General features: G+C 46.0%; 1 protein-coding gene across 3 annotated transcripts; it reads right to left on the bottom strand.

The window, feature by feature from the left end:
• Window positions 1-280: 280 nt before the first annotated feature.
• Window positions 281-22,556, bottom strand: CTSO (cathepsin O). 3 transcript variants are annotated; one of them, XM_082391347.1, is made up of 9 exons: window positions 21,983-22,111; window positions 16,521-16,617; window positions 15,613-15,721; window positions 14,903-15,042; window positions 11,849-12,016; window positions 10,312-10,433; window positions 4,637-4,800; window positions 3,963-4,055; window positions 281-2,050 (listed from the first exon to the last, which is right to left on the bottom strand). In XM_082391347.1, the coding sequence occupies exons 2-9, from the start codon at window positions 16,542-16,544 to the stop codon at window positions 2,016-2,018; spliced, it is 855 nt and encodes a 284-aa protein (XP_082247473.1). In that variant the 5' UTR covers window positions 16,545-16,617; window positions 21,983-22,111; the 3' UTR covers window positions 281-2,015. The 3 variants fall into 3 exon arrangements, with proteins under 3 accessions (XP_082247473.1, XP_082247471.1, XP_082247472.1); XM_082391345.1 differs by lacking the exon at window positions 16,521-16,617 and having other exon boundaries at window positions 21,983-22,551; XM_082391346.1 differs by lacking the exons at window positions 11,849-12,016; window positions 16,521-16,617 and having other exon boundaries at window positions 21,983-22,556.
• Window positions 22,557-22,788: the final 232 nt, after the last annotated feature.

The raw sequence follows: 22,788 nt of genomic DNA on the forward strand, positions 1-22,788 counted from the left end.
CATAATGCCGATTACATAATGCTGTTACCCAAAATAGAGACTCTAGGAGATGCGGGAGTTTGTTGTTGTTTTTTAGGTGTTTCATTGCTGTTGTTTTGTTTTTTTGAGGAGGGGAAGGAGATGGTTTGCAGACACTGAAGTTAAGATGTCTATGGAGAAAACCAAAAATTAAATATATGGATTTGGAGCTGAGAAAACTCTTGTGTGAATGTAAACCACATGAACACTGTGTTCACAAAATGTAAGCCATACACATGGACAGAGTCTTCTTAACCCAAAGTCAGGTACAGGTTGTTTTATTATAAATGTTATCAAAATCCAGAAGAGCCGAGAGGTATTCATCATTTTGTAATGCAAAAGAATATTTATCTTTGTAAAAGAGTATCAGAAAAGCATTCATATTTTACAGGAATTAGTACATTAACACAAACTAGAACAATCAAGACACAATTCCTTTTTGGCATAGTTAGATATTTAGAATATTAATCAAATAGAATATCAGTTTGTCATTTCTAAACCTGAGTCAACAAATACTCTTTTGAAATTGCTTCTGGTTGGTGTAAGGAAAAGAAATACCGTCTTGTTTTTGATTTTCTTCTAATAAGGAGAGTGATAAAGGCCAACCGTGAGAGGAAAAATGGGATGTCTCAGTTCTTTTCAGTGGTTATTGCCACCTCTACAATATTGCTTTTAAGATAGTCTACACTAGACAGCGACCGTGAATTTGAGAGAGGAGATACTTACATACGTAGTACTTGATACAATTTTGTTATTTAACTCACACAATACGATTGTACTTATATTCAATCAGAAGAGCAGCTTTCATGCTCTGAGGTTCTTACACGGCCAAGCATAATGACTGCAAAAGAGGAGACGGACCTCCAGGACCAGGGACCAGGTGGAAAGCCAAAGGGATGCACAAAAAGTAGTTAGGATGGGAGTCCGGGAAAAATAAGCAGAACACTGGGACAACAGAGGCTGGGAAACACATTTTGGCTGATACCCCAGATTAATGAGGTTGAACTTTGAAAGAGGTGGTGCGTCCAAATGATGGGCGGACAGACAGGTGAGGTCCTGATGCTGATAAAGGCTTAGAGACAATTGGAGCCAAATAAATGGCTCTCAAGTTAAAATGGAAAGTAAACAATGAGACTTCTTTCGCCAGGGAAGCCGCGCCACCAGGAGGATTTAGAAGTTTCACGGCCAAGAGTAAGAGAAAGAGTGAGAAAATGTGAGAAGACACACTGCGCCTCAATCCGGCAAGAACAAAAGGAGGAGATAAAATGTACTGGAACCCTACGGACCGTGAAACCCCCAAATAATTTGTCTTCCAGGCAAGGCTACTTGAGATTTTCCTATCACTTGGTTGCCATATTGGTCATTTAGTTTCGATCAGGCTAACTGTCTGCCTTAAAAGGTAACTTTGTCTTTCTGCTTCTTTCTGCATGATCCGCGCAGGTCACGGGCGAGTAGCACGTGCTGGGGAAGAGCAACTGGCCGTTCAAAATTCTTATGAAATTCCATCCTGGAGGGCTGGGAATACAACTGCGGGGGGCACACCTAGGTCTAGGCTGGCTATCCTTGTATGCAGGGTAGCTTGGGCTGGTGATTTTATCCCATAAAGGACAAGGACTTCTTATCACCTCTTTAATCCTACTGGAAAGACATCATTAAAAATACACAGATGGCAAACAGAAACAATAATCGAACAAACCAGATAATAGCCTTTTCAGAGTGAAGAGACCTAAAATACCTCCTAACCTGACCTTCCTCCCAGTAGGAAACTGTTCCACAGACTTCCTCCCAGGCCACGGTGCTGGTTTTCTTCCTTCTGACTTTGTCCATCTCTCTCTAAGAAGAGAACATTCTACAACTTATCAACAGTTTCAACAGGACCAGGCCCTAGAACCTGTCTTTTGCGGGTAGTTCCTAAAGCCTAAAGGTGAAAATGCCAAGATGAAGTATCTCATCATGAGCCTTCAGTTTTGTATCTGTCTCTTGATCTGGCGAACATATCACACGAATACAGCAGAAACGGATTCTGCAATACCTAAGAAAAAGGAAACGATCAGTACTACTCTATTTCCTCCGTATATGCCTTTTAAATAGCAAATTAAAACAATTTGCATTTGGGTTGGGAAAGAGTTAATATCTACTAAGAAACTCACTCACTGGTGATAGTTACCTGTCCATATAGACACGGCAACCTCAAACGCAGATATTAGGAGAGACACCTAATATTTTTATTTCAAGAAACTATTAAAAATCCCAAAACGACTTACGAACTTAACAGGTGAATGTATCTGAAATCTGTATCGCACTCATACATATTGCTTAGAGGCAATACGATGATTTATGGGATTATTTTAAAGACAGTTTGAAAATTTAAATTCTAATATTTGAACTTGAACGTTTCAATAAATCACCAGCTTGCTCTGCGTTCTTAGCACAAAAGGACACAGATCACGACGTCATGGCGGAGGTGATTAAACATCCTATTTGAAGACTGGATTTCTCTGCGATGAGCCGCGTCCTTGAAACCTCTTGGGGCCGCGGAATGCTACCCGCTTTCCGCAGCTGGTCGTAAGAGTAATGTGATCATCTCAGGGATTTAACTTTCAGGAAATACTCCCTTTCAGAAGGACCTGGATTCCTGTATAGTGACCAACCAGGCGGGCCTTGGAGACTTAAACTGGGAAACGGGTACAGGGGAAAGATGACCCCGACTCACCCTTTGCAGCTGGGGGCTGGGAAGAGGGGGGGGTGCAGGGTCCTAACCAAGGTGAAGCTGAACCAGCATCCGGCTCTCGTCCTCGCAGCACCCCTGCCAGGGCTGTGACAGCAGCCGCCCCTCAGCCCAGATGCAGGCCCCTCGCTCCGCAGCTGGGGACAAACTGTGGGGGCAGCAGGGCCTCCAGGAGGGGCAGCGGCCCTTTATCTGCAGAGCCCCGGTGAAGCTGAAAGCAGAGGCCTGCCCGGGGTGCTCGCGCTCTGGCTGAAGAGCTTCTGTGAGGCTGACTCTTGTTAATAAATAATTTATGAACAATTCTTTACTGGGGTGACTGAACAGGCCATTTATTAAAGTACACAGGTGCTGCTCTGTGGAACGACTGAGCTGCCGTCGCTAGACGGAATCAAAACATAAGCCCTCAGATTTTTCCATAACTCTCTTTTATCATAAACATCACAACCTGGGGTGTTCTACAATTTTTAAAAAGTTGTATACACAGCATCGTTTGGGTCCAACTTGATTCAGAAAATATGCTGATTTTCTAGATCAAAAGTTTTAGAACAGAATTTGAATATGGATTTTAGAATATGTTTAACATACTCAAATAGCTATTTTAATTTGGTTTGTTGTTAATTAATAAAAAATGTTGTTATTCAACAAAAGAGCATGTTTGGCATTCTCTTAAGCCTCTCAATTCCGGTGAGTAGAATTTTTTGCTGGAATTCTGTAGGTGACGAGGGGCATATTAAATCAGAAACAGCCCTAATATTCAGATTTTCACCCATTTTGATACAAAGAAAAAGTGATTCTTGATGATCCTAGAGAAGCTATTATAATACATAAAACAATGGAAAGTAATACAATTATAAAACGTAAATTTGGAATTGGAGACATTTTTGGAAAAGCTCAGCCTCCTAAGTGGAGTTTTTTCTGGTTTGGGAAGTAGTTAACTTGGGTAAATTATCGCCATGTCTTACAAGGTTTTGCTCATTACACTGGTTTTTACTACAGTCCCTCTTCCTTTTAAAAGCATGAATGCGTACAATAGTGTCTTTTTAAAAAAACACTGTTGTATTTTTATCAATTAGTTAAAGGGTGACAATTCTTACTGTAAAAGTGATCTGAGTACCCTGGACACACACTCTGGACCAGACGGGCTGTAATTTTAATCTATTCACAGTCTCTCCCTTGACGTTTAGCCTGGAGTTTTGAATATCAACTCACGACTCACCACAAATGTTTCCTCCCATTTTTACATGGACACAGCCGTCTATGCCCCAGGAAGTTCCCCAGGAGTTCCTCACGATCCAGTACGGGGTACTTCCTAAAAAACATAAAACAGACCCTGGAGAACATATTTGTGGTGAAAGAATGTTTATTTAAAGTTCAGTTCTTGAAAAGTACAGTGGCTCTAAGAAAAAGGTAAAAAATGTAATGAATTGCCAACAAACCAGCCAAGTCAACTTGAGCAGTACTAGTGTCACACGCCAATCAATGGAAAATGTGTTTGAATTCATTTCACTTAATGCAGTTACTGCAGAAAATGAAAACACACATACTTTTCCAGGGAATTAGAAAAAGGAAAAAAAAGAAAAAAAAAAAGGCTTGTTAGATAAGTATGATGAAATAATAAGCACTTCTCTTTCCCAGCAGTTACCCTAAACATTCCAGATGGAGAATGCCCATTATTTAGATCAGGAATTTAGTGTCACTTCAACAAGGCATCTACCAGATTGACAGTGGGACCCGCAGGGCGTGTATACCTGGAAGTTTAGTGAAAAGTTGTAAAGCTCATGAGGACTTAGACGTAATAGGACCAAATTTCAGCGTTTTAAAGGATGGCAATCACTTGTCAAGCTGGAGTTCAAGCTGCAAAGCAATTGGTCACATCTCACCAGCACTCACCTGTTTTATCAAAGCCGGTTACCAGAACGGCGTGATTTGCTTCTCCACTAGAGCAGTGATGCTGTATGATGCCTCCCAGATAATCTTGCCAGCTCACGGCGTCTACTACCACTATCAGAGGGCCCAAGGTAAGCAGTGCTTTCGCCATTTCATCTTCGTGGTCACTACCAAAAGAGGAAATGTTTGGTTGAGAAGTTTAGTTTTTCAGGTAAAAATATTTTATAAAAGTGATCTATTTAATCTGTACATGGGTAGGAGTAGTTTTGGTTGCAATTATCAAGCCCTAATCGATGGAGGCTAAAAGAAGTCTGGAATACCGGCAGTCCAGGAGGGCTGTGGGACACTAGGATACCAGGAACTCTCCCGAGGTCAGTTCATGGTCCAAGAAGGCTGCTGGAGGCCCAGCCATTTAACACGTATTTCAGACAGCAGGAAGTAGAAAGGGGAAGTGCTTCATTCCTGTTGAGATCCCAGAAGTGATCACACATTCTGCACATATCCACATGGGTCTCATAGGCTAGAACTCAGTCCTATGGACAAGTCTAGCTTCAGGGAAGATGGGAAATGAAGTTTTGTAGCTGGCTGTCAAAGTACCCCGCTAAAATATAGGGATGCTCTTAATAAGGAACGTGGAAAGCCTGGGTGTGTGGCGATAACGCGTCGTCTCTGCCACACCAGGTAAGAATCAAGAGACCAGCCAACTTAGGTCAGTGATCATCAAATAAAGAAACTACAGGGAAGGGTTATGCAAAAGTGGTGAATGTAGTTATAGGGCAGGATAGATGCTAAGATGCCAGGAGAACTAGGACCGGACTGGGAAGACAGCAGGAGATGCAGTTACTGCCTTCCTACAAGGCCTTGTATTGATAAAGTCTCATGTTACACAGCATTCAGCCTTCATGGGTCTTAAAAGTACGTGATTAAACCATTAATTTGCATTTTTAAAGGTCAGCTTTGTGGGTGCAGGACACCGAAACCAGGTTACTGATATTTCAGGCCATTAAGATAGCTTTTGGTAGCTTATTGCTGCAGCAAAGCATGGTGGATTAGTGCCCTGAAAGAGTAAATAAGCCCTCATCATGTCAGCTGGAGGCTAGTTTCTATCAAGGGGATATTCTGTCCACAGATGAGGGAAAAACATGAGCGCGTAACAGTGGGATTTACTGCAACAGAAAGGACACATTCATTCTAAACATTCACTCATGTTACCTGTCAAGGTGAAGATTTGTTTTTGGAGATCTGTAAGCAGGCATTTCTAATTTTTGCTACTGTAATAATAGTTGGTATTCATTGAGATGACCTAAGACAAGCACAATTACGAAATCTGGGAAAGCACCGTGGTAGGGTATGGGCTTTGAGGTTCCACAGAGCTGAGTTCAAATTCCAGCTGTATGCCACGTCACCGCACCCACCTTCAGAATCAACCTAAGGATACAATTATAGGTACAGACTTTGTGGCCTGCCTAACCCATAAATCATACTGGAGGTTTACAATAAACATTGTCTCTCTCCCTCACTTGTCTAATAAATTAGTTTTGTTCAGCACAGGTTTTAGTGTATAATGTATATTTTATTTTATTCAATTTTGGGGGATGTTTTGTAATCTGACCATGACAAATATGATAATCTCTGTATTAACCAGAACACAACTGTCTCCACCTTTTATTTTTTCCATTTTATTTATTTATTTTTTTGGCCGCACCGGGCGGCCCACGGGATCTTCCTGGACCAGGGATCGAACCCGTGCCCCCTGCAGTGGAAGCAGAGTCCTAACCGCTGGACCGCCAGGGAAGTCCCTCCACCTTTTAAAGGTTACAAAAGCTATACAGTAAATACAGGACATCAGCGACACCTTACAGGGACGGTGTGAGGAAAGGAGGAGGATGGGGAGGAGAGAAGCTGGTCAGAACGCGGAGGGCAATGGTACTGTGGGGTGATGGAAACGGTTTAGTTATAATCTCTGCTCGAGGCAGGACTAGGGAGGTTTCACAGCTGTTGGAAAGTAGGAAATAGGAGTGCACGCCACGGTCTAGACCGGCAGGGAAAGGCTCTATTTCGCACCAGAACTGCGGTCACTTGTCTTTCAGAGCAGTGTGGGCTGGAAACAAGTTAAAATATGCTCCGAACAGTTATCTTTATTTCCATTTTTAGCCCAATATGGAACTACTATCATATTATCAAATCTTGTTCCATGAGCTTACTACTAATTTTACAGATCAGTGAGATGCAAATCTTGCAGTCTTTAAAGAATTCTCCTAATCTTTACTGTCATCCAGATTTGGTGATTAAGGCGAGTCTTACCCATTACAGACCCTGGGTAAGTGCGTAGGCTTACACCTCAACCTCCCTAGAATTCAGTGTGGTGCACTGCCTCCTAGTTTTTCAGTCTCTTGTTATATGTAGTAGGTTCTTTCTCTTTTTGTTTGTTTGTTTCACCCATAAATATTTTATTTAAAAAAATTTTTATTTTATATTGGAGTGTAGTTGATACAATGTTGTGTTAGCTTCAGGTGTACAGCAAAGTGATTCAGTTATACATATACAAGTATCCACTCTTTTTCAGATTCTTTTCCCTTTCCGGTTATTACAGAGTACTGAGTAGAGTTCCCTGTGCTCTACAGCAGGTCCTTGCTGGTTACCCATTTTATATACGGTCGTGTGTGCATGTTAAGCCCAATCTCCTAACTTATACCCCTGCCACCTGTCCCCTGGTAACCGTAAACTTGTTTTCTACGTCTGTGAGTGTTTCTGCTTTGTAAATACGTTCCTTTGTACCATTTATTAGAACCCACATATAAGTGACATCATATGATATTTGTCCCTTTTGTTTATTTAAATAGTCACGCTCATATCCTAGTTTGACTCCTGAAATGTTTCTCCTGAGGTCTGATGAGCAAAAATGCAGAATGCAGCCTGAGTACGAATGAGCATTTTGCTTTTATGACTCAGTGCGGTTTTTTCTTTTAGATCTTTTTAGAGTCACCACAAGAGTTTTTGAAGTTTTTGGCTGGTAGCTGTGCCCTGGGCTGATGTTGTCTGAGACTACTCAGAAACTAAGAGAGCATGACCATAAAAACAGAGGTCGGGGAAAAAGCGCGAGCTTCAGAGTTGGCCTGACATGAGCCCTAAGTGGGCCCCGCGGCTCAGGTCCTCCTGTGGAAGCGGTAACATTCCAGTGAAGGGGCCTGCCCAGCGCCGGGTCACAGCAGACGCCTGGGGACCTTCCCACACCCTCCAGCCCTCACCCTGCGGTGTGGTCAGGCGGCCAGGGTCCCACTAGGAGACCCTGCAGCTCCTGCCTGAGGCCCTTCTCCCCTCAAGAGCCTGGAAAGCAAGCCCATGCCCCACTGCTACCTCTGCTGCGCCCTCAGCTACTGAATCCTGGGAGGTGATGTGCACCAACGGGGGCGGGACGTCATCCCTGACACGCACATCCCGCCCTGCATCCCAGAGGCCCCCAGTAGGACCGAGGGCCGAGTTACCCTCAGGACTAATTTGCGTCCCGAGGACGCATGGCTCTCCCCGCTCTGTCTCACGCCCTAGTCCCCTCCCGGCGCTTCCTGGGGTCACTTCCTACAAATCTGATGTTCTCTGTTCTGTCGTAGACTTTCCCGGCTCTATTCACGGCAACTCCATCCTTTCAGTCTTTCAGGGAAACAATCCCGGAGTCCCCTGCGATGCTCTCCCGGACGACCTCAGAAACGTCCCTCAATATACCCTGTGGGGCTTTAGTCTCCACCAGGCCTAAGGCCATTCCTACAACACTGCTGAGGTTATCACTGACGACCTGTCACCTCATCACTTGCCAGTCTTGTTCTTCTCTCCGTGACAGTCACGCTGGCTTCCTTACTGCTCTTTAACTACGCCAGACCCATTTCTGCCTCAGGGCCTTTGCACGTACAGTTGCTTCTGCTGGGAGCACTGTTTCTCCAGGTATCTGCAGGGTTACGTCTTCACTCAAATGTCGCCTCCTCAGGGACCCTCTCCCTGGGCTCCCGTCCTGAGACTGTACACCCCTCCCCATGTTTCCTCTTCACCTCACTGCTGCTTTGTTCTCTTTAAAGCTATTTCATCTAACAGACCAGGCATACTTTTCTTTCTTTCATTTATTTCTTGTCTCTGTCACTAAAATATAGGTCTGAGGACAGGATTTTTGTCTGTTTTGTTCACTGCCAAATCCCCAGAACCTAAAACAGGGTTCAGTAAATATTTGAATAAATGAATAAATCAAAGGAAGTTCTTCTTGCAGAGCCTAACGCGGTGAGCTTGGCGCTGTGTTCTCAGAGTTAACTGTTCGCTGTAACGTGAGGGACTTTACAAGGCCCTCTGCCTTCTAATCCAACGGCTGGAGGAATCCTGCTCAGGCCCCAAGCAGTCACCTTTGCATTCTCTGCCTCTCCCTCTCTCCCTGATGCAGACGAATGCCTATTATTCTTTTGTTTCTTCCTAACTTTTTCAATCTGCTACTCATGACGAGGGATGCCCTGAGTCCTTTCTAATGACACTTTGAAGATGCAGTTCTTCGTGTGCAGACGCTTCCCTTAGACTCTCCAGGGGCTGACGGCTTAGAGACGCACTTGCTTGTTTAGGAAGTGCGTGAACTTCTCCCTCAAGGGAGCTGGGGACCGTTTATCGTGGATTCTGTGCGTGCTTCCCTGGGGGCCTGAGGCCGCCTGGTGAGGGCCCCTCCCACAGACGGGAGCCGGGGACGGTCGGCCGTCCTCGGACGCAAGGAGGCTGGCGTAGTCAGGTTCCATTTCGCTCAAGGATCCAGATCCGCCCGTGATTTCTTTCAGATCCCATGGGGAGACTCCATCTGGACCCAGCGATCCTTTTATATTTACGAAGTAGTAGGACAGTCTGTCACCTTAGCTGACCTGATTTCAGTCTTTCTGTTTTCTCTGTTTCGAAACGCTGGGACAAGCTCCCTTCACAGTTTTAAAAGATGAAGCCAGGCGCTGCATGGCTCTCCTTCTCACCCCTGAGCACCTATTTTGCACTAAATCAAATGGTCATAATGGTCCTCTAGCCGGCTCTGGGTTTTCCATGTGTTTTGAAAGCATTTTTAAATGATTCTTTTCTCCTGAATCTGTCCAAAGTCTCTGTACCCTGCCAGGCCCACCACAAGTCCTCCTCCCCGGCCTCGCGCCTACAGGATGTGCTGCGTCACCTACTTACTCTTCATGTGCTCTGCCTGCTTGCCTCTGATATGGACACTTCAGTTCATGTTTTTCTGACAGCGGATCGCTTGAGAAATGCAAGGAACACAGAGTGCGTTCAAAAATGCTTCTTGGGAAGTAGACCGCTTGACATTGGCTGGAGTCTACACCGAGCACTCTTTCACTGATTCATGAGTAAGACTGAAATACGCTAAGGGTAAGTGAGACACTTAAACTTGGTAAGAGGTGGTGAGTGTCAATTATACTTTAAACTGGATTTAAATGTGTTAATTTAAGTGTGTTGTTTCTATTTGTAACGACGTGGGAGAAAGTAGATCATATTTAAGAAACAACGTACATAGACCTCCACGTTGATTACCAATTTTCAGTAAGAAGTCCATTTTAAAACAATTAAGAGTAGGCAGTGATGCTGTCAATCAATTTATTAATTCCAAATAATCAGTAGATAATAAATTAAGAGATACAGAGGAAACCGCAACAGAAGGAGACACTTACCGGAAGTCATAGGCAGAATAACCTTTGATGGAAAATCCAAAATGGGAGTCAGAAAAGTAACGGCACAGACCATTCTGGGCTTTAAACGGGTATTCTGAATCTCTCACCAGCTTCACTTGCATCTAAAAGAAAATGCGCACCCAAAATTATTTCTGTCACACGGTTGTGTTAGAAATCAATAGAACTCATTACCGTGTGTCAAAATAAGGTTAGCCTTGGCCACACCTTCATCGTGTGGGATTCTTTGAGTTATGAAAATCTTAAATTAACGCTTTAGGTGTTTTATAAGGACATTCTAGGTAATTAAACTCAATGTCTTTCTTTGTCTTTGGCTCCTGCATTTCCTGCATTCCATTTCCTGGGACCTCCGGTGATCTGATGATAAAGCCTGGCCCTCCTCCTCCCGAGGGTACAGGCGTGTAAACCACTGTCCTTCCACGGCTCTGGCTCTGGGTTGCCAAGCCTTTGAGGCTCAGGCAGGGCAGTGGTCCTGAGGTGTGCTCACAAGCGTACTTCCATCCACTTCTCTCGCTGCCATTCAGCTGGCAAATGCCACACACCGTACAGCTGTCGGGACGGAACCCTCCCCTTCGGAGAGCGGGGCTTATGCGAGCGCGGGCACACGCTCTACCTACTGCCGCCCATGACATGTACAGAGCGCACCAGCGTCCGGTGTGCAGATGAGCAAGAGGCGGGCCCTGGAGCTTGGGGAGCGCCGTCGTGACGACCTTTCCCAACACCTCATGGCTGGCTTCACGCCACTGCTGCTGGACCTAGGACAGCGTCAGAGGGTGTGTACGTGCTGGGGAAGCGTCTGGAGGGGGAGAGCCAGGACGCAGCCCCGAGCCGGCTACTGACGTGCAACGTGGCCTCAGCCCTGCGCCTACAGAGAGCACCCGATCGGCTGACCGCTAATCCCCTGTAAACCTGAACACTCAGAAGTTCTACGGAAATGAATACGCTCTCAGCTTTGTGAGTCATGTGACACACATCTGCAAAAAAAAGCATCTGTTAAGTAATGTGAGGAAATAAACATAAATATTTTTCTGAACACCGATTGCAGGTAAGATTTTTCACACTTTGGTTTCTCTATCGATGGCTGACCTGCCCAGGAGCCATTCTTTTTTTTTTTTGGCTTAAAAATCTGAAATTGATTTTCACACGGTTCTGGACACTGGAAGTCCAAGGTCAAGGCGCTGGCAGGGTCAGCGTCTGGGGAGAGCTCTCTCCTTGCGGTGCAGACGGCCACCTTCTCACCGTGTCCTCACAGGGCAGACAGAGCTCTCGTTCTCTTCCTCCTCCTCCGATGAGGTCACAGTCCGATCGGGTTAGGGTCCAACCTTATGGCCTCATTTAACCTCCAGAGCCTCCTAAAGACTCTATTTCCAGATACGGTCACATTGGGAAATCTGATTAATTCAAGCTCTGGTTAGCTACATTTCCGACCCTGAAAACATTACTTAGTAAATGAGAGTAGATTGTCTGAATTCTGAACGCACATTAAACAAGCAGCTTAAAAGGCTGTGGACCTAGTCACCTTGCTGAGCCAGTTCAAAGCGTTGAGCGGGGACCCCCCGTTGCAGCCGTGGTTGCTGTATGAGCAGTCGAGGACCTGCTGGACACTCAGCGCCTCCAAAGGCTGCCCTGCTATGGCGCACGCAGACTCCACTGCTCCCACCACGGTGAAGGCCCAGCACCCGCCGCACTGCCAGGAACAGGAACAGGAACAGGAACAGGAACAGGACGCTACTGACTGTCGAATAGCGCGCGCATCAAGCCTGCCGACATCGCTAATATCTCAGGTGATCAAAGCAAGTGAGCACGGCCCGGAGGCCCACAGAATATAGACGCCGATCCCGTCGACTTTCTAATTGAAATAAAGAGACGAAACCCCTTCTCCTGTAAGCATCAAAATCTAGTTATTCGTGAAAGGTAAATTGGTAGTATCTCTATTGCAGGTTAGACGATGCAAAATAAAAGTGAATTTTAGAGACTGGGAAAACACTTGAACTGATGGTCTTTTTAAAAAACGAGTCTGCCCAGACAGAGAGAGCAGACTTGTGGTTGCCAAGGGGGAGGGGATGGGGGAGGGAAGGAGTGGGAGTTTGGGGTCAGCAGATGCAAACTAGTGTGTATAAGGATGGATAAGCATCAAGGTCCTCCTGTACAGCACAGGGAACTGTATTCAACATCCTGTGATAAACCATCATGGAAAAGCATATGAAAAAGAATATATATATGTATGTATAAGTAAGTTACTTTGCTGTACAGCAGAAATTAACACAACATTGTAAATCAACTACACTTCAGTAAAATACATTAAAAAAAAAAATAAAAACGAGCCAGTTCACTGAACAGGTGGCTTGCCTCTAAGGTGTGTACCAACGCCCACCCCGTTCTTCCACCCCTCTGTTCGGCCATCCACCTCCCCCCGGGTAGAAGGCAGGGATGAGGTGAGCGGGGGTGAGGATGCACGTGCCTACGTTGGTCCCTTTCACAGACGGACCCAGGAACTGGGTGAATGACTTTGCAGCCCATCACAGTTACGAACACACAGGAAACGTCCCAATGATGGAGACCTATACTGCTCGTTCCTCACTGAGATACTGGCTAACAGTCTTCCTGAGTCTGGGTCACTTAACTTCCTCTCACTGGACAAACTAGAGCAAAAGAATTAAAGGGCTGGTCCTACAAGAAAGGGAGGAGGTGGAGGGAAAGGATCAAGAATTTCATACAAGAAGGAAGAACTGCAGGAAAGGCAGAGAGAGGGATTTGAAACTGGGCGGAACTGTCTTAATCTGGGGACCAGGTACTGCAGGCAAAGAGAGGACGCACAGCTGGTGGTCTTCGTGGAAGGAAGCTCTGAGCCATCCAATGGCCTCAAAGTGGTCTTATTTACACCCTAGCTTCAGTGCCTGGGGCAGGGTACGGCATTCACTAAGGGACATTCCAGCAGGGTGCCCACCCCTTGAGAACTGTAAATGCAGGTCACCTTAGGTTACCCACCTACCGCTGCCCCAGGGGGACAGTCCCTGCTCCAAAACATCTTTCCTTTAGTAAGAAGATTCCTAATTAAAAGTTCCCCTTTAATACAACATAAGCACACCCTGGATGGACTGGATTTCAGACTACATCACCCTTCATTACGAATCCCAAAAGAAAGCAAATGATTTGGTGGTAAAATTTAACCCACAACAATAAATACAGAATCTGAGAAAGCAAAAAGGATCATCCTGACTAGATGGTGACCGGGGAACTGCTGGGTCCAAAGTGCTGGTCTCATGAGAGGAGACTGAGTGACCCATTGAGGTTTCTACTGCAGACAAACTGGGGCCGCATCCCCGGGGTTAGGGACCCACTTTCCCAGGTCAGCAGACATCCCCGTGCCCAGTGCGGGTGCGGGGCAAGCACATCTGCCCTCCAGCGTCTGCCAGAGAGATGGCTCGCCTCGTGAATGAGCACGCCTACCCACATCTGGGGTCCCGCTTTCCCTGTGATTCCAGGTGATCTTCACAGGCACACTCACGACTTCTGCAAGGTAAATGGCTGCATTTTTTTAATTTGTTTTTTATTGAGTACAGTTGATTGACAATGATGTGTTAATTTCTGCTGTGCAGCAAATGACTCAGTTATACATATGTATATTCTTTTTCATTTTCTTTTCCGTGATGGTTTATCACAGGACATTGAATATAGTTCCCTGTGCTGTACAGCAGGACCTCGTTGTTTATCCATCCTATATATGTACAAGTCTGCATCTGCTGACCCCAAACTCCCACTCCTTCCCTCCCTCACTGCCCCTCCCCCTTGGCAACCACAAGTCTGTTCTCTATGTCTGTGAGTCTGTTTCCGTTTCATAGATAAGCTCATTTGTGTCATATTTTAGATTCCACATATAAGAGATATCGCAGGGTGGTAAATGGCTGCATTTACTGCAGGACTTACACACTTCTTTATCATTTAACACATGTAAAACCACACTGCCACTTTTACTACTTCCCTGTCTTTTTTTAGTGTGTCACGAAGTCTTTAGCGCTGAGTCCTAACCTCATTTCTTCTTTAATCCCTCTCATTTTCACTGCCTGATTTTGCAGAGTTGGTGATTTCTAGGAACGTCTGTGTCACATTCCAGCAGAACTGGCTGCATTTTTAAGGATCACGGGTACAAAGTGTGCGATCCTGTAGGGGTGGGGATGGAGGGAGGGCTTCTGAGGGAGTTCGGGGATGAACCCAAGAGGCCAGGGCGCACGGGGGCCAGTGCCTGATGTCACGTCGTTTCCCTTTTGAACGGCTCAAGCGTCAGGGGTCAAGTTCACCTCCTCCAGCCTTCCACCCGCTCTTCCGCAGAGGCCTGGGGACCACGACAAGGGGGCTAGGCAGCCAAGGAGGGGCGCCCACAGAGCTCACCTCCAGAGTGAGAGCCCGGCCTGACGTCCGTCTCCCCCACCAGGGGTTCTCCTGGCCTTGCCATCTTTTGATGATTGGGGTGCGCTTTCACCTACAGCAGTGACGGCTCCTTTACAAGTCTGATCGAACTTGACCTCAAGAGTGACTCAGACGCTGATTAAAAAGGAAAAGAAAACAAACGTACTGTCTGCTGGTTCCTCACTGGGGTGACGACGTGCTTGTCCCTCCAGTCAAATCTTAACGGCAAAGACAGGTTGGAGATGGATGTGTGCGTGCCTGCCAGAAACCGCGGAAAACTGGAAGGTCTGCTTCGTAAATAAATAGCTGGGGATACACATGAAAAGAAAAGGCAACCAACATTATATTACAGGGATTCCTTTTGGAGGGACCTTTCAACAGAAACAGTGGAGTTTCTGATAAAGTCTGCCTTTTGTGCTTTTCCATACATGAAATGGATTAGCCGAAAGCTACAAAGATGAGAATCCCTCCAATAGGGCCGGGGCTGTCACATAAAATGACGTGTTTGATAGAAAAAGTTAAAAAAAAAAATGAGTATAATTGACATCGTTTGTTTTATCGCAACCCATGGAACCATGGGTGTCTTGAATAGAAACGGCACAGAAAACCGGAGGAGAGATGAGGTATTAGCCCTCAGAGCCACGTGGAAATGTCTATATTTACGGTATTTAGTTCTTAAGCAATCATTAGAAGAGAGTGACCATGGATTTATTTTTCTAACAGTCAGCACCAGGTACATGCTTGACACTTATTAAGCATTTAATAAATATTAAGTGTTACTCAATTTACTATCTTCACAATTGAACAATTCTCAAAAGTTAAGGAAACAAGTTCAAGTCAGGAGACTAATCAACTAATAGCCCCATCGCACCATACCTTTAAACTCTTCAGGGAACAAATACGAAAACTGATTTATTCCATAGATGGCAGTGGAGTTTTCACCAGGAAATAAAGAATTCAACTGTCGATGTCTAGTAAGACTTTCCTAAAAGGAAACAAACCCACACTCATTTATATCACCCACGTTAACTTTCCAGAGCAATCTGCATATAACTTACTTGGAGACAGCTTTCAGATGCAAAAGTTAAAGCTTGATTTATTTCCTGCAGATCACGATGGAAGGTCATCTAAGATAATCAGATTAGATTTATAAATGTTTTGGATTAAAAATATTATCTGATTTCAGGAGTAATTTTTAAAGCTGGGAAAGAATGTTCCAGGAATTATAAATGGATAACCATTTATAATTCCTCTTTACTAAGCATGTTGGAAGCACTAAATATATGTTTATTTAACATAGTGGAAAAAATAAAATAAATTGCAAATAAACACTAGACACTAGTGGGAATTGTCGTCAAAGAGTATTCATGTGATCCAACAACTATGAATCTGGGAAGACTGTCTTCTTGATCTTCGTATTTCCCAGCACAACTAATGAAGCATGAAAAAAGGAGTAAGTAACTAATGAATCAATAAATCTGATTCTCCTTGAGCTTTATAGAGGTCTCTGTTTCATTTTGGGTAAAAAGGCTTTGGGAAAGAGATGCAATCCTGGAAATGTCCCAGGAAGATCATCTGGTTTGTCTTTCCAGAGGGAAAATCGGACCATTGTTTACAGATTCCTCAGCTTTGAGTTTTGTGATAATAATCTTAGGCTTGTCTTTTGTATGAACATGCCTCAATTTCCTACTTCTAACCAACTGTGTGGGATAAATAAAACCTCAGGAGACCACCATTTGGTAAGTTTCCAGCTCTAGCTATTCTGTACTTGCTTGTGCACTTACGTGTCTATTGCGTGTCTGTCCCATAAACCTATAAGCAAAATGAGGGCCAGGCTGGTCTGTCTTATTCGCCACTGTGTTCCCCTCACTGAGCACACACCTGGCACACAACAGATGCTTAATTAATATTTGTTGTTGAATATATGCATAATTACATTTTATATACGTCATGCCCTTGATAGTGCTACGCTGCTTTTTTTTTTTTACATATGTGTATCTATTCTTTTTCAGATTCTTTTCCATTATAGGTTATTAAAAGATATTGAACATAGTTCTCTGTGCTATACAGTAGGTCCTTGTTGGTTATCTATTTTATACACAGTAGTGTGTATATGTTTATCCCAAACTCCTAATTTATCCCTTCCCCCTCTTCCTCCTTTGGTAACCATAAGTTTGTTTTCTATGTCTGTGGGTCTATTTCTGTTTTGTAAGTAAGTTCATTTGCATCATTTTTTTTTAGATTCCACATACAAGCGCTATCACACGGTATTTGTCTTTCTCTCTCTGACTTATTTCACCTAGTATGATAATCTCTAGGCCCATCCATGTTGCTGCAAATGGCATAAGCTGTTTGTTTTCAAGCAAATTATTCCTGGGACTTACCATAATCTTATTTTTTCCTTATTGAGCATACCTGGAAGGATTGTTAATCAATGAAATGATCAACAGTTATTGAGTTTTAGACATTTAAAGATAATCTTGACGAAGCAAGGCTTTGCATATAATTTGGAAAGGAGATGTAAAACTCTATAAACAGAACTGAAATGCAAAGCAAGTGTGAGTAGAGGCCGTGTGACAAATCTAAGCCCGCGACTGCAAACTGCTGAGGGGTTCAGAGCCTGCCTTCGTCCTGCAAGCCTCTACTGGCCACTGTTGCGAGCTGGAGGGATGAGGGAAGGCCTGAGAAGGTAGGACCTTTATGGATGTACGGGAAAGGCCGCGGCAGCCAGGAGGATGGGCCTCACAGACCATCCACAGGGAGCTTACCCCCTGCATCTGAATTGCCAGGACTGCGGGGAGGGAGGCCCTGGTGCTCACAGGCCGCACCCAGGCCATGACCAAGCACTCGGCCGCCTACTGGGGAAGGGCCTCCACTGAAGACTGGTTTGGGGTTCGTGTGTCCCCATGGCCTCCTACCCTCCCCTGGCCTGCGGGGCATCTAGGGGCGCCCTCACCCCTTCTCTCAGCTCAGAGCTGCTGCAGACACTCTCCCTGACCCTCCCCGACTTCCTCTCTCAGTCCTGAATCCTGGGATAGAGAAAAGAAAGAAAGAGAAGACACACAAATCACCAATATCAGGAATGAAACAAGGGCCACTACAGACGCTTCAGGCACTAGAAGAATCATATTCTGACTACTTGAGGCCAATAAGTTTGACAACCTACGTGAAACAGACAAACTCTTTGGAAGACACACATTACCAAATCTGGATACAAGAGAAACAGAAAACTTGAACAGCTTTTTATCAAGTAAAGGCATTAAATTCCTAACTGAAAATCACTCCACAAAGAAAACTCCAGGCCGAGATGGCTTCACTGGTAAATTCTATACAAGTAAAAAAGAAATACCAATACCAATACCAATTGTACGCACATTCTTTGAGAAAACAAAGGCGAAGGGAACTCTTTGCAACTGATTTTATAAGGCCAGTATAACCTTGATCCCAAAACCAGACAAAAACTTCTCAAAGAAAGAGAAATACACACCAATAGCCCTCATGACTATAGATGTAAAATCCTTAAGAAAATATTAGCGAATCAAATTCAACAATTTATAAGAAAGACAATACATCATGACCAAGTGAGGGCCATTAAAAAAGACTATGTTGGTTTAACATCTGAAAATCAGTCAACAAAATACACCATATTAATGGAATGAAAGAGGAAGGAAAACTATATGGTATTTTCAATAGACGCAGAAAAAGCACTTAACATAACTCAAAATCCTTTCATGATAAAAACTCTCAGCAGTGAATGAAAAGAAACTTCTTCAACCTGATGGAAAGAATCGATGAAATGCCTATTTCAATCAGAGGCCAATTTTGAACAGAATCCATTTGTGTCTTATTCCCTACTGAATTAGTCAGAAAACCTAGACTATCTCGTTATACATAGTAGATGTTAAAGTACTGGATAAACAGATGGACAGATGAACAAATGACTGAATCAATTCTGACCCAAGATTTCAAGTTTCTGGTATATTTTCATTTTGGCAGTGTATGCATGAAGCTAGAGCCGTTAGAAAATGCCACCTGAACCACAGTGTCTTACATCACTTTCACCTCTTAATGTTTCTGTTAGATAGAAATTGCGGTTTAAAGCATTCTGGATAAAGTTTATTTGGAGGAAATAATCCAGATCTTCAGGGGCTGTTTACGGCAAACATCTGTGGTTCATTCGTTAGGATCATTCATTGTAAAATGACCTCCTATTTATACGTGAACAAACATGCCTCAAAGTACACATAATTTTATTTTTTAAAAACAGAGCATGTAATCATCGAGGCAAGAATGTTTAAGGTGGAGCTTCTGAAATTTTAGGCAAAACCACATGTGCATTGGCATACAAATACTATTCCGAGGTGAGAACATACAACTTCTATTGGTTCCCTTATTGGGTCTGTGGTCTCCCACCGGGGTCAGAAGACCAGCTGCTCTGTGCTCAGACAGGGAGCCTCGGCAAATGTCAGCCCACACCTGGGCTGCAGCACAAAGAACAGGCTGAACCCAACGGCAGGGGCTTCCTGAGCGCCAGAAGCTTCTAAGGAGCGAAGGGGCAGAGGGGCGGCTGCTGTCCCCCCCTTCCCCAGTCACATATCCTGTGAGGCGTCCCGTAGTCATCCCAGGAGGCGCCTGGTCTTCACCCGACAACAGCGACATGCCGGTGTGTGTACAAGCATCACAGGGGCCACCTGGCTTCCGCTCACGGAATATTCCCGGGGAACTCAGGAAAGTTCCCCGAACACCTTTCCACTGTGTTTTCGGCAGCCGCTAGTCAGGCATCGATGCATGGGCAAACAAGAGGGCACCTCTTTGCTCTCCCTAAGTAAGACACCAAGATCCAAAGACTACAGCTCCTGGTCCTCAGTATTTGTCCACTTTTCACCCTAAAACCTCTCCATTCTCCCTCGCACAACACGGAGCACTTTATGACTCTATTTTAATTTTTAAACTTTTTTTTTCGTTTTAAGTTGATTATGGAGCCTGGGAATTTTCTAGAATCTGTACATAATTTACCCCGATGGGTAAACAGAGAATCTCAACGTAACCAATTCCTAATCTGACATAATTTTAAAGAGATAACGCTTTGCAGAGTTATACTGAGCGTCAGTTACGACACATTTTCATCCATCTTGCCAGGCCAGAGGGCTGCTTCCCAACGCTTGTGGGTACCCAGCAAGCAAGGCCCTTTCTATCTGCTCACGTCCAGCTCTGCCCCAGGTCCAAACAGCTGTCTAGGTTCAAACACAGTTTCCAGCAAGTGTGGACAGAAGCCCTCATTGCTCTCCCTTCCGGGCCCCCATCTCAAGAACTAAACTCCCATTGGGAGCAATTGCTTTGAACATCTTTCAGGCTTTCTCAGCTCAAAGTTCTTAAACTTACTGAGAATCTCCCTCACTCTGCCCTTGTCTGCTTACAGCTGTCTATCTCCTGGCATGCACCCTTGCAGAACCCGAGAGGAACTGTATTTTCTAGACATCGTCTCCTGGGTATGGCCTCTAGTACGAGTAACTATACAATATGAGTGAATACATATATATTTATAAATTATATAAATAGCATAGGTTTAAAATACATATTCATTACTCTGGCCTCCTTGTGACTTCAATCCTCAATTCTTTTATTTTTGAGAAGTACGGCAGTGCTTTTATTTCTTCAGTCAATGAGTACATTAGCAGTATGGGTGGGATTGATTATTTTCCCCCTAAGGTGTTAGTTCACCACCACATGCCACCAAACTCAGGGCAGGAATGGAATACAGGACAAAAACTTTGTTCTTAAGCGATTATATCAGTGCTTCTGGTTTTGAAAGCTAGAGAAATAAATTGGCGATAAAAATACACATCTTGGTTTGGGCAAAAAACAAGAATGGACAGAATCAGGCAAGGCTGGCACTTCCTAAACACTGGAGGTCCAGGGCAACGAGCAGGAGAAGTAGAAGAGAGCACTGCTACAGAACCCCACGAGAAAGCTCAGGAAAATACCAGGAAAAATAATAAATGCGATTCCACTACGCAGCAGGATTACTGATTTCATACTTGCTTTTGATTAAGAAAGAAGGAATTTTCTTTGATAACACCTTAAAAAATGATAATGACCTCTCATGATTTAAAACATATTACACAGTATCAGATACATATTGAATAGAACACAGTGAGGCCAACTCTAAATCATTACCTCTTGCAGCTTGCTTGGTTTCAGGAAAAACCTTATTTATACTGAGCTAACTGGTGTGTTCCTGAGTTTTAATGCTGGGGTGCATCTGAGATTACCAAGGCTTTTCAAAATAATCTGAAAAGGAAATGAAATGCTTCCCCCTTCTCTAAATCGGCCTCCACCAAGTCAGGGGAACTTGCAGGGGGTGCGCTAGCCCAAGGGGCCCGGGTTCAGGAGAATCATAAACGGGCAGGATTCCCTGAGCTCGCTGAAGGTTGGCTCCGTGCGGAAAATACTCCGATTTCGGAGGGAGGTGGCCAGCGCCCCCTCGGAAGATGGGCAGGTTTCTCCGCCTACTTCCGCTTCCCATCCCTGAAATGCACTGTTTGGGGAGGCGGCGAGGACGCCTGGGGGCTCCAAAAGCGGGTGCGCCTTCCAATCAGGACCACCTTGGACGTAGCCAGTGGTCACCCGCAGCTGCACGTCTTTCCTGGAGGACCCCTCTGTGGGTCAGCACGGCCTGGGGCAGAGCGACACCCGGACACCAGGGACAGAGGGAGAGGCTCGCGGGCGGCAGGCCCGCTCTGGAACGCAGGCGCGTCACCGGACTGCGCGCAGGCGACGCCGGGGGTGGCGCTCCGGTGGCCCCTCTGTCTCGGGACAGGAAGCCCAGGGGACCCCGGGGGTGAGCTCAGGTCCCCCTCCCCCCTCCCGGGACAGGAAGCCCAAGGGACCCCGGGGGTGAGCTCAGGCCCCCCTCCCCCGTCCCCGGGGTGAGCTCAGGTCCCCCTCCCCCTCCCGGGACAGGAAGCCCAGGGGACCCTGGGGGGACAGGAAGCCCAGGGGACCCGGGGGTGAGCTCAGGCCCCCCTCCCCCTCCCCGGGACAGGAAGCCCAGGGGACCCTGGGGGACCAGGAAGCCCAGGGGACCCGGGGGTGAGCTCAGGCCCCCCTCCCCCTCCCCGGGACAGGAAGCCCAGGGGACCCCGGGGGTGCGCTCAGGTCCGCCTCCCCCTCCCCGGGGTGCGCTCAGGCCGCCCTCCCCCTCCCGGGACAGGCCGGCGGGAAGGGCCCCCGGGGAGCGCGGTACCCGGAAGGCGGCGGGCGGGTTGCGGCCGCTCGGCGGGGCCGGGGCGGCGCCGGGGCAGCAGCCGCAGCAGCAGCAGAGCAGCCAGAGGCGCCGCAGCTCCATCGCGCGCTCCCTCTTCCGGTCGCGGGCTCCCGCCGCCGGCGGGTCCGGGGCTTGGGGGCCGCGGGCGGGGCGCGGGGCTGAGACGGTGACGCCCCTTCTTCCCCGCCGCCCGGAAATGGGCGTCCGGCGGCCGCGAACCGCGGCTTCGCGCTGTGCTGGGCGGGGCGCCCGCGCGGGAGCCCGTGCTCCGGGGTCGCCTCCCGCCGCCGGAAGAGAGCCTGAGGGTCGGCGTCGCACGGGGGTGACAGCGCCGCTGTCGCGTGACCGCACTTGCTGCGTCAGGCCCCTTCTGCCTCCTCTTTTCGTGCCGGATGGAAAGATGCAGGCAGCCGCGGAGTTTAACTTCACCTTCATCCTGTTTCTTCTGTGATGGGCTCTGACATTGGGAACCTGATTCCGAAATAATGTCTGCGAATCTGCACGGAGCCATTCGTTCAGCAGATGTTTATTAAATACATATCAAAACGTACAGTTGTGAAAATAACGCACAGTGTTTCGGTTTATTACATTTATGGCCGTTTCAAACTTTGGAAGCCAGTTTCTTCATTTGCACAGAAAGAGAAACGTAGCGTTTAATTCTTAAGTTTGTGGTCAAATTTTGTGTGTGTGTGTGTGTTATTTTAGACTGTTTTCTTTTTTACAAGCCAGGTGCATTTTGTAGTTTCGGCTCATTTTGTAGTTCAGAAGAGTGGGGCTCCGCAGAT

Source organism: Balaenoptera borealis (assembly GCF_965194805.1).
Source record: "Balaenoptera borealis genome assembly, chromosome: 4".
NCBI lineage: Eukaryota > Metazoa > Chordata > Mammalia > Artiodactyla > Balaenopteridae > Balaenoptera > Balaenoptera borealis.

Coding starts and splice junctions, on each gene's coding strand:
- CTSO (XM_082391345.1), bottom strand. CDS start 22,438: ATGAAGGTGAAGTTAAACTCCGCGGCTGCCTGCATCTTTCCATCCGGC. Junction 10,434..11,848: donor CTTTGAACTGGCTCAGCAAG/GTGACTAGGTCC, acceptor ATTTTCTTTTAG/ATGCAAGTGAAGCTGGTGAG. Junction 4,056..4,636: donor AACCGGCTTTGATAAAACAG/GTGAGTGCTGGT, acceptor TATGTTTTTTAG/GAAGTACCCCGTACTGGATC.